Here is a 15713-nt window from a genome sequence, read left to right as displayed (position 1 = left end):
ATAGTTAATGCTATTGATAAAGATTTCAATTCTCCGAATCAACTAAATCCAGTTTAATGTAAGTTTTTAAGTTGTTATTATTATTTTATGAAAATAATATGGTGCTTTTGAGCACTGTATTAAGTTTTTTTTGTTAAATGTGACATTAAAGTACGGATATTTATTTTTAAAAAAATGTTGGTTGGAAAAGTGCAAGCACTTCTGTGGGAATTAATGGCAAGTTAACTTTTTTAAAAAAAAATCTTCGAGTATCTCTCTTGTATACTTATGTTTGCTAAGATTTGCTAGAAAACCTTTACTCGCTAAGTTTAGATTAAGAGCGTAAGGAGGAAGGAAATGTATTTTATGATAATCTCCTTAAACAAAAAGTAACTGTAATTCAACTCTTTAAAAAAAGTTCCTAAATAGAAAAATAGCTGAATTAGCAAAAGGTTTAGCTTTGCTGTTTAAGGGGAGGTACATGGAGTTATCTGTTCCATAAATAACACGAGTGAACTTTGCTAATATATACGAGAAAATGAAAATCAGTCCATGCGGTTGTTTTTTTATTTCCTATAAGAAACTATCGAGAAGAATCTATTTTGTTTTAATATTGTCTGAGTATATGTTTTGCTTTTGGCCGAATTTTCTTTTCTAATACTGGTTTGATCAACATTTCTAATGTATGGAACTATTTTTTAGATATTTGCATCAGCTGCAATAACAATGGGAGCTGTTTATAGTAAGCAAAAAAAGTAATTTATGGCAATAATTGTTGTATTATGCTAAATACAAATGCAGTTTTTGTATTTAGTATTTTGGTAACTTACTTGAACTTCACTTAACTAACTCGACCTTCGGCAGACTTTGGAGTTCTTCAGTGTTAATCAGAAGAATTTATTTTATTATGGTGGTTAAAAGGACATTTTTTTTTTTAATTTGGAAAACAAAATTTGTTAGCAAACTTATTTTTGTAAATGCTAAAGCAGTTTAATAAACTAAAATATGATATTGCAATTGCGGACATAATTAGAATTGCAACAACTGCTTCTCCTAGTCCTACTTCTAAATTATCAAAGATATATTGTTTTATTTTTAGGCACATCTGGATTGGTTAGCGAATATTATCCGAATTTGATTGTTTCCATCAACACATTAAAAAATGGTCATAATTTTCCAAAAGAACCGGATTTTTCAGACACAATTGAGACGTTTGATGCAAGTAAGAGTGGTTTCTTTTCAGGTCAAAGGATCCGTGGTTGGTTTATTACCCCTCTTACTGGAAATTATACATTCTACAGCTCTTGTCAAGACTTCTGCGAGTTATATATAAGCAAAAATAATGGTACTATGAATGCTATATTGATTATTAATCAAACTCAGAAAAGCAGTGGCAACTATCAATGGAACATGTAACTGAATTTTTAATTTTTACACATGCACATTTTGCCAAATGGACGGAGGCGAAGACAGTGATGATGATGATGATGATGATGATGATGATGATGATGATGATGATGATGATGATGATGATGATGATGATGATGATGATGATGATGATGATGATGATGATGATGATGATGATGATGATGATGATGATGATGATGATGATGATGATGATTTATAGAGAAATACTTTTTTAAAAAAACTAGATATCCTTCTCAAAGCTCCGATCCAATTTTTCTGATAGCAAACTCTTCTTACTACATGGAAGCGCTGACATTCAGTGCTTCTTCTCCAAATACTGTATCAATTGGTGCTAAATTTCCAAATGATCAATATTCAAAACCAATAGAAAACAAATATTTAATGCTGCTAAATTTCAGTAAGTAAGTTGTAGTGAATATTTTGAACAAAAATTTTGATTATTTATATTAGAGGAGAAGGGGGATAAACATAACATGAGGTATGTTTTTGTAACATTCAGTTTTTACTGATGCTTGTGTTTAATTCAAATAAAAGTTGATTGAATAATAATGTTGCATTTTAAGTAGAAAAGTAAACTTACCGATTTTGATTGGACGAAGGATCTTTTTGTTTTTTTGTCTCAAATTTTTTTCAATATCAATCAAGGATTGTTGCAGTAAAATCCAATTTTCGAGCATTCATAGCACAAATGAGAACATTAAACTAAACACTGTTATCATGAAATTTGATATTGTCAACCTAGCTGACCCGAGAATGCCACTTATATGAGGTGATAGTGTACACACCCCAGGGTAACCTGGTGCAAATTTTGAAATCTTTTAGGTACGAGTACTGAGAAAAAGTGATTTTGATGTTGCGAAAATGGATAAAGTTTACCTTCTTTTTTGAAATTGAAAAACTGCTATAAAGTCCATAATATTAGGCATAGACCAATAAATTTTGGTTGTAATGCAGCCTATGCCAATACCAAGGCTTGGGTAAAAATTTATCCTAATCCCTGTAGCACAGCAATAGTTATGGTAGGATTAGTGTTGATTTTTTGCTAATTTTTTCACTTTCAGTGCAAAACTTTTCCAATTATAGCCTATTACAACCCCCCAGGTTATAATGTGGGTAACATGTGCTCAGTTGAATATACCAACAACTTTATAAAATAAAGATTTACATTTTTTTACCAAAAATTTTGGTTTCGGGGGTCAAAACTGTAGTATATTGCTACCAATAGAACTACCTTTTTATATATAAAACTTTACATGACAGTGCTATTAGTGCCCCATTAAGCATTCTTTTAACTAAACCACTTCCTTAGAAGTTTGTTGAGACATTTTAACAGATTTTGTGATGAAAATCATAAAAAATCTTGATATTTTTTACTCTACTAAATTTGCGCTTATTCTACACATAGATTTAGCTCTGAGGATTAGTGAGCAAAGCAAAGAAATGTATTGAAAACTTTTTGCATATGATCTTTAGCTGGTCAACATATATAGCGTGTTAAAAAACCCATTTCATACATAAAATCAGCTAATGCCTAGAATTTCCTAAGTGCTTTGTTTTCAAAACCATTATCAAATCTACAAATTGTAAAGTTCAATAAATTTACACTAAAAGTGAATTAATTTCTAAAATTTATTCAATTCTTTTCTTTTTTTGTGATATCTTGACACTCTTTTATTTAATTGACATGACAATTAAAGCACTGGTCAGCTTACTATTCCCAAATTGCACTAAACTTTGGCATAAGATTGGCACAAGTTTTAAAAAATTTTTTTGAAGTTGACTATAATTCATTATAATGGGTTACTTATGAGCTTAAACTCTCTTCGAGCAAATAATATTAATCCATTAAAATGAAGCTGAATGTATGAAAATTTTTGATTATTTTCTTAAGCTGTTTGCTATTCAAATCCACAAGACAGCTGAACAGCCATTGTATTTAGGGTGGGTTTTATCTCTTTTGTATCTTGACCAATGCTGGTGAAAATCTTGATGTGCAGTCTCAACAGCCTGTTCACTGAATTGTCCTAAGGGCAATTGTTTGATGTTTACAAAGTCCTTGATGTGGTGGAATACAGTGTGGATTATGTGGGTGATACTCCCAAGTTGGATAGCCAAATATGTGGCTTTAATTTAATCAATTTGAAAGAAAAATTTATTTCGAGTACATTTCCAAAGCATGAATTCACAACCAAATTAAACTTTTTGAAAGCTTTAATGACAGCAAGGACTTGGGTGTTGGAAGTTTTTTCAGCAAGATATTGTAAAACATCAACATTTTTTAACAATTTTCTGCATTCCTTGCCTTCTAAGTGACCGCCATAATATGGGCTTTGGTGAATGTGAAGTATGGCTGGCAACTTTTCAGTATCAGGCCACACAGTTTGGAGAATTTTGAAGTGTTGATTGACTGTGCCCAAAAAAGGTATAACTCCATTTGTGGAATGATGTGAAAAAATCAGTGTATCGTTAGGTCCATTGATAATTGACTTGTGAACAACAATACCAATTATTCTGGCCTCGGCCAGCACTTCAGCCGATTGTTCAAAAGACTTGAGATTTCTTTTGACTAAGCCAAGTGTTCTTAAACTTCCTCTGCAAGCAAGGTTCTTTGAGATAATACCACACCAAAAACAAGGGTGCATGCTTGGGTGTGTTTGAAATCCACAAATAATATTGGCAACTATAGAGTATACGCATTGATGAGTGACAAGACCTTTTGAATATTAGAATGACTTTCTGGCAAACCTTCAGAGACTGCAACAAGAATTTGTCTTTTCACACTTGTTCCTTTTGCTGCTCTGGAACTCAAAAGTCGCTTTTGAGGTGGTGAGTTCGATCTATCTTGCTCTGTGGAACTCTCAATAACAGTAACACAAAACTTGAGGATAACTTTGCTTCCATCAATACCTAAATTGACTCAGTAGCCACCTGAAGTTTCTTTAGATTGAATGACTTGACTAACCAGAACAGACAAATCTTTGAAATAAACAACAACATGGCTTGTGTTACAACCTTTGGAATCTGTGGTTTTTAAGTCTGTTCAAGTAAAAAGCTCCTTCAGTTGTTGACCAGCCATTCGAAAATTGGGATAAAAATCAATCATTTCCTTGTCTGATGACTGATGAACAACTTTTACTAATTTTTTGATCTCATCGTTGGAGTGGTCAGTGTTAATTTGTACATTGAAGAGGTCTTGGGTTGTCAATGTTGATGTGGCAGAAAGTGATCTTGCTGCGCTTGATCCTATAGCATTTTATCACGGATTATCACGGGGGCGAATAGATACTCTCGCCCTCATGATAATCCGTGATAATATATTATTAGTATAAATTTCTTGGAGAGGGGGGGGGGGGCACTGCCCCTGTTGCCCCCGTGAACTCGGCGCCTAAGAACATCAAAGTCCCTTTTTTCCCGCACTCGTACCTAAAATATTTCAAAATTTGCACCAGGTTACCCTGGGATAAGTACACTATCACCCAATATAAGTGGCATTCTCGGGTGAGCTAGGTTGGCAGTATCGAATTTCATGATAACAGTGTAATTTCAGTTAAAGCTAAACTCTTTAATAATAATTTTAAAATCTAGTGAAACTTAAATAAGTTTAATCATTAATAAGTATTATATATTATAATGTTGAACTAGATTTTTTCTAAAATAATAATAGTTGTTCAACATATCCTTTTATATACAAAAACTATCCGAGACTTGAATCTTGTGAGCTAACTCATTAGGGCTTTGCCATAACGGGTACTGAACCTCTTGGTCCTTGAGGTCGATTTTTCGACTAAATCTTTTCCTGATGGTGCGTATGATTAGGTATTTAACTTAAAAGTTGCATTAACTTGCCGTAAGCTGTGTACACAGCAGTTAAGGTAGTGCAGATAGTATTAATGATGACTTTCCCAGTCAACAGCGAGAGACATACTTCAATTTCACCCTGTGATTTATAAAAAATAGCACGTTTAACTTGGTTTCAATTTTAATTACTTTATCTTTAAAATATAACGTTCCTTTTATATATGAGATCTTACAACTTATCATTTACTTACTTTTACTTTATTAAACAAAAATATACACCAAGTTCGAATTTTTGAATTCAGCAGAACTTTTACGGTGAAGAATATATTAACCAATCATGATACAAAATAAAAGTCCGGTTTTGGAAATATTATCACGTTATTTATTCACGAGATATTTAATACTACATTTTTTTTTTTTTTTTTCCAGTCATTATAGTTTGATAGTGTAATTTTTGATAAGATAGGTCATTGCATGCTCTCAGAGTTTTCCCCTTTTTTTCTGGATTTTTGAAAAATTAAGAGAGTTGATGTTTTTTTTTCGTTCTCGAAATTCATTAAAAATTTGTTGTTTTTTTTTCAATATCTAATATAAAAAAATTTAAGTAGGTTTAAGGTCTTTTAATAAATACATCATCTACAAATGCCATTTTACTAAAGGGCATTTTAATTTTCAAATTTCAGTTTGCTTTTTATTACTTTTAAAAGCTTAGTTTATGTTTAGGTTTAAATTTTTTTTGAGAAACAAAAATTTTGCATAAATCTTAGGTAAAAGTGGATTGCTACAAGAAGTTTACACAACTTCAACTTCAATGCCATTGCTGGTTTTGAGATACAACGAAAACTTTCCAAAGAAACCGTTTTATACTGACATTATTTCAACTTTTGCAGGACCAAGAAACTATGCTGATTATTACGGTCGACGAATTCGTGGGTGGTTTCACGCTCCACTAACTGGCTTTTATACTTTCTACAGTAACTGTGATGATTTTTGTGAATTATATCTCAGTGAAGACAATGATCCAATCAACAACAATCTGCTAATAAGACAAAGTCAAGCTGCTGCATATGGCTCCTGGAATACGTAAAAAAACAGATAACTTTTGTTTAACTGAAAAATTATGATGAACTTGCTATGCCTCTTATCCCACATTAGTAGATTTTTACTGGAGTGCAAAAAAAAATTTCAAACCTCAATAAATTAATGTTTAAAGATTTTTATTCTTTTTTGATTTTTAATTATTCATAATAACCTGCTGCATAAAATATTTGTGATCCTATTTATAATCTGATTGATAGAACAAATGCGCTTACGCATACTTCACTCATTTTTCAATCCTATGTGGATGACGAGATATTGCCAGTTAATCAAAGATTTTATTCTTTTTCTTTGAAATTAAAATTTATTTATTCAAAAGATATTTTTACTTCATCACTGATTTTGTTTCCTATGAACTTTTATTGGTTAAAAAATAATTCAGACATTTTTCTTCTAATATCAACAAAAGCATTTATGCGTTATTAGCATAGATCCGCTCGGAGTTTTTCCTAGTTTCATTTATTTATTATCTTATCTAGATATACCACACAAACATCTGATATGGTTTTTTTAAATGCAAATCAAAGTTACTATATAGAAGGACTTATGATGGACACTTATTCTGCTGACCATTTCAATATTGGCGTAAACCTACCAAGCAATTTACTAGATCGACCCATGTCTTCAAAATTGCTAAGTGCAATCAAAATCGGTAAGGTCATTTTTGTATTTTGAAGGTATCATTATTATTTAATTAACTTTTATTTGCATTAAAGACAATCTTTATTCTCAGAGTTGAAATAGTTTAAATCCTTCAAAAGCTATTTTATTTAGACTATACATGCTCTACACAAAATTGTACAATTACCAAAAGTGAAAAATGTGTTTTTGAAAATGGCAGCTACGCCATTTGTACCTGCAAAAATGGTTACAGTTTAATAAATAACTCATGTCAAGGTAAAAAGCCTATTTCTAGTCATAAATTTTATCTTTCTTAAGATACTTTTAAAGAACTGTTTATCAACATGACATGAAGGAAAAAACAGTTTTTAGTATGTAAGCTTTAGATTTTAGGTCTACTTTTATATAATTTTAATCAGATATTAATGAGTGTGCTGATGGATCTAATGCGTGTTCATCGAACAAAAGCAGATGTTTCAATACAGAAGGTAGTTATAAATGCTGTAATGAATGCTGGACTTTAGGCGCCGATGGTCAAATCTGTAATGGTACGTATAAATTTCTGTTTTTCTAGAAAGCTTGTATATTGAGCAGATTATACTTCCTTGTGTAAGATTTAAAACTTGCATACCATTAGATGTGCTGAGCTGTATTGATTTCTGTTTATTAGATGTCGATGAAAGTTTGCCATATTGCAAAACGCGTTTAGGTTTAAATTATAGAGGAGTACTTAAAGGGTATGTATTTTGTTTTGATGGACATAATAAATTCTATTTTTTATTGATGCATTAAAATTTTAATAAATAAAATCTTATGCAGATCTTGTAGCTTAGGAGAAAAGCAAGAGGTGAAAGAAAATTAGTCTTGTTTCTTCAAAAAAAAAAAAAAAAGTTTTTGTAATATTCATTAAAATATATTTCTTCAGATGCAATATTTCCAAAAAACGATTTTAATCAAACTAAAAAGTAAAATAACATTTTAAACTATGTGTATAAACTAATTTAATGCTAATAAAACAAGCCAAGGTCAATGATAAACAGCCTATTCTGGTAATACATGGCTAAGTCCAATTATAGTTAACTGCTTTATCCAACATCCAATTATCCTTCTACCAATGCTCAAGATTAAGTCCGGATTTTCTAGCTCATTATTCCAGTTTTCCTTCCTTTTTCTTACATCGTTCCCTGAAATTATTTTTCAACAAACTTTTTAATATTTATCAAAAAAGTTTCCGTATTGGGTTCATTTTGAAGATTATTTATCATCAACTGAAAATTTTCTTTTATTAAGAAAATGAACAACGAGGTATAAAACTTTTTTCTCCTTAAAAAAAAAAGAGAAATCAATATAGAAACTTGGCCGCCTAGTTTTACCTGAAATTTTCGTATTTGTGTGAATGTTATTTGACCAAAAAGTGAAAAGTTGGCAGCTGTTATACAAGAGAAGATTTAAGAAAAACTTTTTATCCGGTAAACTCTAAATACTTAAATATGTAAGCTAATAGAATGTAAAGAAGTATATTAAGTGTATATTGGGGTTAGTTTTAATAGAGCTCATGCCTGGTTGAATCTTCAATTTCTTTATTGATGGTTTTATTATTGATGCAGAAACAGTTATTGCTTTTTCAAATTAACAAGTATCAATGGCATGATTTAATCTTTAGAGTTAATAGTCAGGATATATAATTCTATCCAAATGTTTATTACTGCAAGTATTTCAAACATTTTTTAGCAAAATAATAAATTGTTCTTCGACATTAAAACTTTCTATAACCAGCGCAGCATAAGAAAAGATAAAGAAAAGGTTACAATAGCAGCTGGATGAAAACAATAACATTCACGAAACATTTATGAGTCTAGTAAATGTTGACTTTATTTAGGCACAAAACTTTAATGTCGCTTGTTAGATCATGACTTAAATATAATTAGTAAAAGATAAAATATGTATAAAAACTATGAGTAATATAAAGCAATACCAAACAAATTTAAACTAAGTATTATACTACTGTTTATTAAACATTACCTTAAAAGATGACCTTGATTGTTTTGTTTATGTACTTTAAGTAACTTTTTAGATTTAACATTAAAAAACCCTGTAGTATAGTATTCCGTTTCTTTTAATATTTTATAGAACTTCATTGACCTTAAGTTTACAAGCATTTCATACAAATCCATCTAGCCAATATGCTTATAATGTAACGATTGAATACTATCTTCCGCCATTTACAATCTTATCAGCTGATATTGCTGCTCTGGGTTTAGTGAAGAATGGAAAAAACATACTAAAGTATTTTGTAAGTCTTTCGGCTTGATTTTTTTCTCTCCTTTTTTTAGTATCACTTACTAATCTATATTAATGAAATCTTTATAAATATTTACTCAATAACCATCATTTAATAAGTACTTGGATAAAAAAAAACAAATTTTAAAATGTTCATCAATTTTAACTATTGCTAAAAAGTTTTTCATTTTTTGTAAAGCCTTAAACTATGAGGTGTAACTGCGTATTTATAAAATTATTAGGTGCAACTGGGTAACAATCATCACAATAACCCATATGTTAAAACTGTAGCTGGGTATTTGCCATGAGTGGTTTTTTAATCTTGAAAGTTTCTTTATTCAGTAAAGTTTATAAACAGCGAAAGTTTAAATAGCCTGTTTTTTCTTTATGTAAATTTTTGAAAAGTGATATAACAGGGAATTCCTGACAAGATAATACACTCTACTTCAGCGGAGCTACCTCATAAGAGAAGACCCAAATGGATTATCAAGTTACAGCCTTTGAATAAAAAATGTTTTAAATAAAGTTTATTTAAACCTTACCTTTTCTTTCCTACAATTGATTATTTGTAACTTTAAACTGATCTGATTTGCTCTTTTAGACTTGCAAGAGATCTGAAAAGCTAGAAGTTCAGCAGCTATTTCTAACCATTTTTTTATTCTTGGCGGCCAGCTAACTCAACTTTTTATAAAATTTGTAACTTTTTCATCCGACTGAGTTGGATTTTAGATATAACATTAAGACCATAAACAACCAGTGCATATTCATAGATTCCAATACAAAGTATCTAATGAATACCAATCTTGTTTAAAAATGGAGCTTTTAAAAACTTTTTAACCAAATTTATTAGGCAGTTTAACGGTAATCTCCCTCGGTGTTTACATATTTTAATTAAGTTACTTTCACTTAAAATAATTAACTATTTTCATGATGTAGTTAACTTTTTTCATGATGGCCAGAGACGCAACAAAAAAACTCAAAGCAATCTAACTTTCACACTGAATTGTATACAAAAGAATTGGGTTATTAAAAAAACAAATAACATCTGAAATTTCAACTCTATTAATTTTGTCAGCAATTATTACTAGAAATAAAACTGTTAACAGATTTGTTAGAAAAGAAACAGAAAATCTTTATTAAAGCTATTAAAACAAATAGAGAAATTTCATAAAAAAATCATGAGGAAAAAGGTTTCACTGAGTGAAATTCCATGTTAGACACGTGATGTTTGAAAACAATTTTGAATAAAAAAATCCTGAGCAAAACTCATTGTAGATGCTCAAACTCTCCGAAGGTGGTAACGTTTAAAGGAAAGGCTCAGCGATCGTGGCTATTGAGGTTGATAGCAATAAATACGCGATGATGTTATTTTAGTGGATTTCCAACCATTTGGATGATATGATGTTCGGAATGAGTTTAACGTTTTATTGTCCGTTTCTCCGTTGGGAAAAGGACAATAAAACGTTAAACTTTGTTCGCAAAGCAATTCCGACTGCTACTGAAAGCAATGTTCGAAACGTGATCAAAAAATGTGAACCGTGTCAATCAATAGATCCATGTCTCTCAGAAAGCCTATACGGTGGGTAAAAGGGATATTGGATGTTGAAGAAAAATAGGAGGGATTGGCCTTAGATATTACGCATTATAATACTGAAAAGTTTCTTGGTCTCATTTATTGCGGACATTAAAAATAGGGATTGTGGCGACAACCCAGCTAACACAAAACGTTCAAGTACGTTCGAAGAATGTTAGAAACGTTCTTAGAACGTTCTTAGAACTGCCCGACCGTTTCTAACGTTCTACGAACGTTTCTTAAACGTTTTGTGTTAGCAGGGAATATCAAGCTTACACGGAAGTGCTGCTATGGTTCGAATACTCATGCTATTTATTGTGAACTAGGAACATCGTCTGAGATATTCACAGACAAAGAGCCGGCGTTTAAAACTAAAGAGATAAGGTGTTTCCTTGATAGTTGGGGAGTGCAAATTATATTTAGAGCCGCTTGTTATCTTGAAGGAAAAGAAGTTTTGGAAAGAAATCACCATACGATTAAAATAATAGTTGAACGATCGAAAATGTCAATACCGGAAGCTGTATATTGGTACAATATTTCTGCCAACTAAATGGTGCAAGTTCTATGGAAAAAATATACAGCTATTCAATATGTGTTAAAGGATTGGGAAAAGAGATTCTCTGGCACAAAATGATGAGTACGATTTTGAATTGGTGAAGTCTGGCTGAAACAACCAAATGCGAAGTGCCATTCCAAGTGGCAGTCAACTACAATATCTCGAATTGTGTCGAACAAAACCGTCGAAGTGAACGGCATTCCGAGTCATATGAAGCACATTGGACCTCAGAATGATACTTAATCCTGCATTATCCCTGAGGTGGAAGTAGAAATGAATGCTGACACTCGTCAAGAGAATGCGGAAAATCATGGAGAGCAAACTAAAGATGTGTTAGAAACAAAAGAGGAAAATATCGAAGCTGAAAATAGACCCCAAGTAGTCGACTTGCCTTTGCGATGGAGTGGTCGGGAATGGCGCATACCTTCAAGGTACCTTGATTCCTATTTGTATTATCCGTAAGGATCAAGGAGGAGTGTAATTCCGCTACGGATAGTGCTAGAACGTGTAATGATGTTACGGAGATAATAATTTCTACCAGTTGAACCAAAGAATTGTAAGTATGTGTTTGCAGTTTTTTATGACGGTTCTTGAGGGATATTTTTGGAAATATATAAAGGAATGAGAAATATTGTAAATATGGGTTTTTGTTATGAGAGAAGATTATTGTTATTTACTGAGTTGTTTGCTGCGAAATAACGACACTGATCAACATTATTAACCTAACAGGTCAAAATACGAGTTTAGGCCGTAAAATGCAATTAGTATATAATGAATAAAAGAGTTTTTGTCACAACTCAATTTATATGGCAAGCAAGATTCTACTAGTTTTCTCCCCACTCAAGGTTTAAATAATCATTGCTACTTTATGAGTTTTTTTCGAGAACTGGAATTTTACTAAAGCACACAAAGTAACACTTTATCAGCAAAGAATTACAATAAGAATTTCTTTTGTTAAGAGCCAATAAATCTCCTTTTGTCGGCATGCTTCCATGAATTTTTATAAAGTAAATGGCTTTATGTATATAACATAAACCTTTGATTTATTTTTAGAGAGAGCAAGAAGCATTTAAACGCTTTTTGAAAATTTAACGTTTTGTTGAGTTATTTCATTAAGTAAGGCAAATTACGAAATACATACATAGTTTTTTTACAAATAAAAATTAAAATTAAAGCGAAAATTTTTTCGCTACCAAACTTTTTGGAAAGTTCATACAAAAAATCTCTTTTTGCTCTGCGAGATTTATAATTAATATGATTGGTCATTATTGCTGCAAAAGAACATCATTCCATCTATGGGTGTGTTAAAAAAATCTGTTTGATGAGGGAAAATATATAAATAAAATGAGCAACAAAATGATGCTTTAATATATGTTACTTATTTAAAACACATATAAATATTTTTTTAAATAAGTTGTATATACATACATACATACATACATACATACATACATACATACATACATACATACATACATACATACATACATACATACATACATACATACATACATACATACATACATACATACATACATACATACATACATACATACATACATACATACATACATACATACATACATACATACATACATACATACATACATACATACATACATACATACATACATACATACATACATACATACATACATACATACATACATACATACATACATACATACATACATACATACATACATACATCCATACATACATACATACATACATACATACATACATACATACATACATACATACATACATACATACATACATACATACATACATACATACATACATACATACATACATACATACATACATACATACATACATACATACATACATACATACATACATACATACATACATACATACATACATACATACATACATACATACATACATACATACATACATACATACATACATACATACATACATACATACATACATACATACATACATACATACATACATACATACATACATACATACATACATACATACATACATACATACATACATACATACATACATACATACATACATACATACATACATACATACATACATACATACATACATACATATAATTCATAAAGTATCTCTAATATAAAATATCTCTGATAGCGTGGTACATCTGTAAATAGAAAACTTGTTTGAGCTCAGGACAAAAAGTTCATTAGAAACACCAAAGAGTTATTGTGGAGTTTTAGAATACTTTAGCAGATATTTAGCACTACTTGAAGATTCATATAGAAATTGTACGCATATTTTAGTCATTATAAATAAAATGTTCTATAACCCTTATGTTATCCTGATACCTTGCCATAATCTAATTTTTGCTAAAGCCTAACCTTCATCTTTGACATAAAGCCTAACCCTCATCTTTGACATAAAGCCTAAACTTTCAAACAAGAAGCTTGCTGATTCGAAACTCTGAAATATGCACAAAACTTATAAATGGTAAATTGAATTATAAAGAACTTTGTGGTCTTGCTTGCTCTTTTTGGACTTCCTTACAATTGTAAACTGCATTTATAAACTTATAGCAAATTTTCTTTTCTTTCTTATTTTTGTTGTAGTATAATGGAGCGTTTGCTTTAAACGAAACTATTAATCATAATATCAGCTTGAATGTAATTATATCCCAGTTTGTAAAATCAGAAATGTTTAACTTGGATGTCCCAGTAAAGCTTTGGTTTCAAAATGCAGCAGGAAAAGAACGGAGCATGTTTAAAGTTTACAGAATAAAGCCTGATATAAACGCTACAAAGGCACCAAAAACACCTAAAGTTTTGTTTGCTCTTCCAGGTAATAATTGTTAATAAAAATTTTTTTAGCTTAAATCTCTCACTTTGTAATGTTATGAATAATTACAACAGTTCTGCATTCAAGATTTAAAAAAAAAAAAAGTTCTCCTCATTATTTCTCTTTATTTTCTTAATTTAGAAAGTTATGGTCGAGGTATTTACTGGGACTCAACAAATTCTCATATTTATGTTTGCATGAATCAACATGTCGCTAGGTTTTTTCAATTCCTTTAGTTTGCTTTGTCGCTTTAAAATCTGTTTTGAAACAAAATGAATGAAATACACAATGCTTGAATAAACTTTGAATCTTTTTTAGCACTAACGCAGCTTGTTATTATTCGAATAATCAAGGCGAGAAATGGGCAGGTGAGTAAGTTTACGTTTCTTTTATCGTAGAAAGAACTTTCTATACATGAAAGATTGTTTTTATTTGAACCCATAGCGTTTTTTTTTTTTTGTTTTTTTTTTTTTTAGTGTTAAAAATTTTATTTCGAACTTTTATGATGACATTCTTTCAAACTTAAGAAATGGACTTGATAGTGGGTTCCATTATTGGACATCATCGCTTTACTAAACAGCTATATGCTATACATCGTAATCACAAGACTTACCTGATGTTCTGTAAAGATTATAAAAAATGGTTTATGTTAACTAACGACGTATTTGTTCAAAAAGCTGCTATGAGTATTGATTTTTCGTTTTTGAGGAGTTTAGAAGATGATGATGAACAGATCTTTAATCTTGGATCACACAAATGGATAGGTATGGTTGGAAATTTATTTAATTTAACCATGCTCAATTAAAATATATGGCTGAATGCATAAAATGTTTATAAAAATCTTATATAATCTCTGTATAGTTTTGGAATTCTATACGAGTCTTATAGAACATCATTAAGATTTGTATACAGTTCTTGAGCACTTTTAAGCGTTATTGAACACTTTTTCAGCCTCGAAGTTTTTTTGACTAAAAAAAATACCATATTTAAGAAAATCTACATTCCATCGTTCTAAAAGCAAGAAGATAGCACTGACAAGTACTCTACTTAATATAGATAATCCATAAGTATTCTTTGAGATTTTAGTTGTGTTACTAGGAGAGCAAGGGATGTTTATTTGGAAACGCACAATTGACGAAATAAAATTTTGGTTTATTAACAGTTTCTTTACTTTTTTATTTTGAAAGTTAAAAAACATCGAAATAATTTTTTTCAAAATTGTAAAAAGATCTTTTTGCCATCATAAGTTCTTAAAATTTACTCATACATTAAAATGAAATTGTAACTGCTAGTCTCAACGGTTTGCGAAGTGAATTCAGAGATTGATCAATTTATCAGTGATTGATTCAGCTTATTAACTCATAAAACATATTATTTATGCTTCTTTTTATCTTAGGGAACTTTAAAGGATTGTTCTTCAAAGATCCGTTGAGCGACAAGTTGCTGCCAAGAGTCTTGTGGCCTATTTAATTTGTTATCAATAACAGTAACAACATATTTTCATTTTTGATATAAGAAATCTAATTTTTCAAATAAATGTTTTTTAAATGACCTCCTTTT

General features: G+C 30.4%; 2 protein-coding genes across 4 annotated transcripts in view; both read left to right on the top strand.

Annotated features, from left to right (window-relative positions):
• The window catches only part of LOC149882154 (uncharacterized), a 145684-nt gene that overhangs the window by 62620 nt on the left and 67351 nt on the right, over nt 1-15713 (top strand). The window lies entirely within an intron of this gene.
• On the top strand, nt 71-15704 carry LOC149882158 (uncharacterized). Of its 2 annotated transcripts, none has more exons than XM_090066286.1 (15): nt 71-216; nt 682-721; nt 1079-1391; nt 1632-1804; nt 6096-6288; nt 6783-6955; nt 7078-7200; nt 7344-7472; nt 7595-7661; nt 9055-9217; nt 13928-14156; nt 14295-14370; nt 14472-14521; nt 14681-14917; nt 15550-15704. In XM_090066286.1, exons 1-15 carry the CDS (start codon nt 175-177, stop codon nt 15621-15623), a joined length of 2082 nt encoding a protein of 693 aa, XP_089922412.1. In that variant the 5' UTR covers nt 71-174; the 3' UTR covers nt 15624-15704. The 2 variants fall into 2 exon arrangements, with proteins under 2 accessions (XP_089922412.1, XP_089922411.1); XM_090066285.1 differs by having other exon boundaries at nt 83-216; nt 5973-6288.

This window comes from Hydra viridissima, unplaced genomic scaffold (genome assembly GCF_058129835.1).
Source record: "Hydra viridissima isolate aposymbiotic clone 2 unplaced genomic scaffold, HvirCarnegie_v1 scaffold_11, whole genome shotgun sequence".
Classification (NCBI taxonomy): domain Eukaryota; kingdom Metazoa; phylum Cnidaria; class Hydrozoa; order Anthoathecata; family Hydridae; genus Hydra; species Hydra viridissima.
This window is presented reverse-complemented; position numbering and strand designations above follow the sequence as displayed.

Coding starts and splice junctions, on each gene's coding strand:
- LOC149882158 (XM_090066285.1), top strand. CDS start 175: ATGTTGGTTGGAAAAGTGCAAGCACTTCTGTGGGAATTAATG. Junction 1,805..5,972: donor TTTAATGCTGCTAAATTTCA/GTAAGTAAGTTG, acceptor CATAAATCTTAG/GTAAAAGTGGATTGCTACAA. Junction 9,218..13,927: donor AAAACATACTAAAGTATTTT/GTAAGTCTTTCG, acceptor TTTTTGTTGTAG/TATAATGGAGCGTTTGCTTT.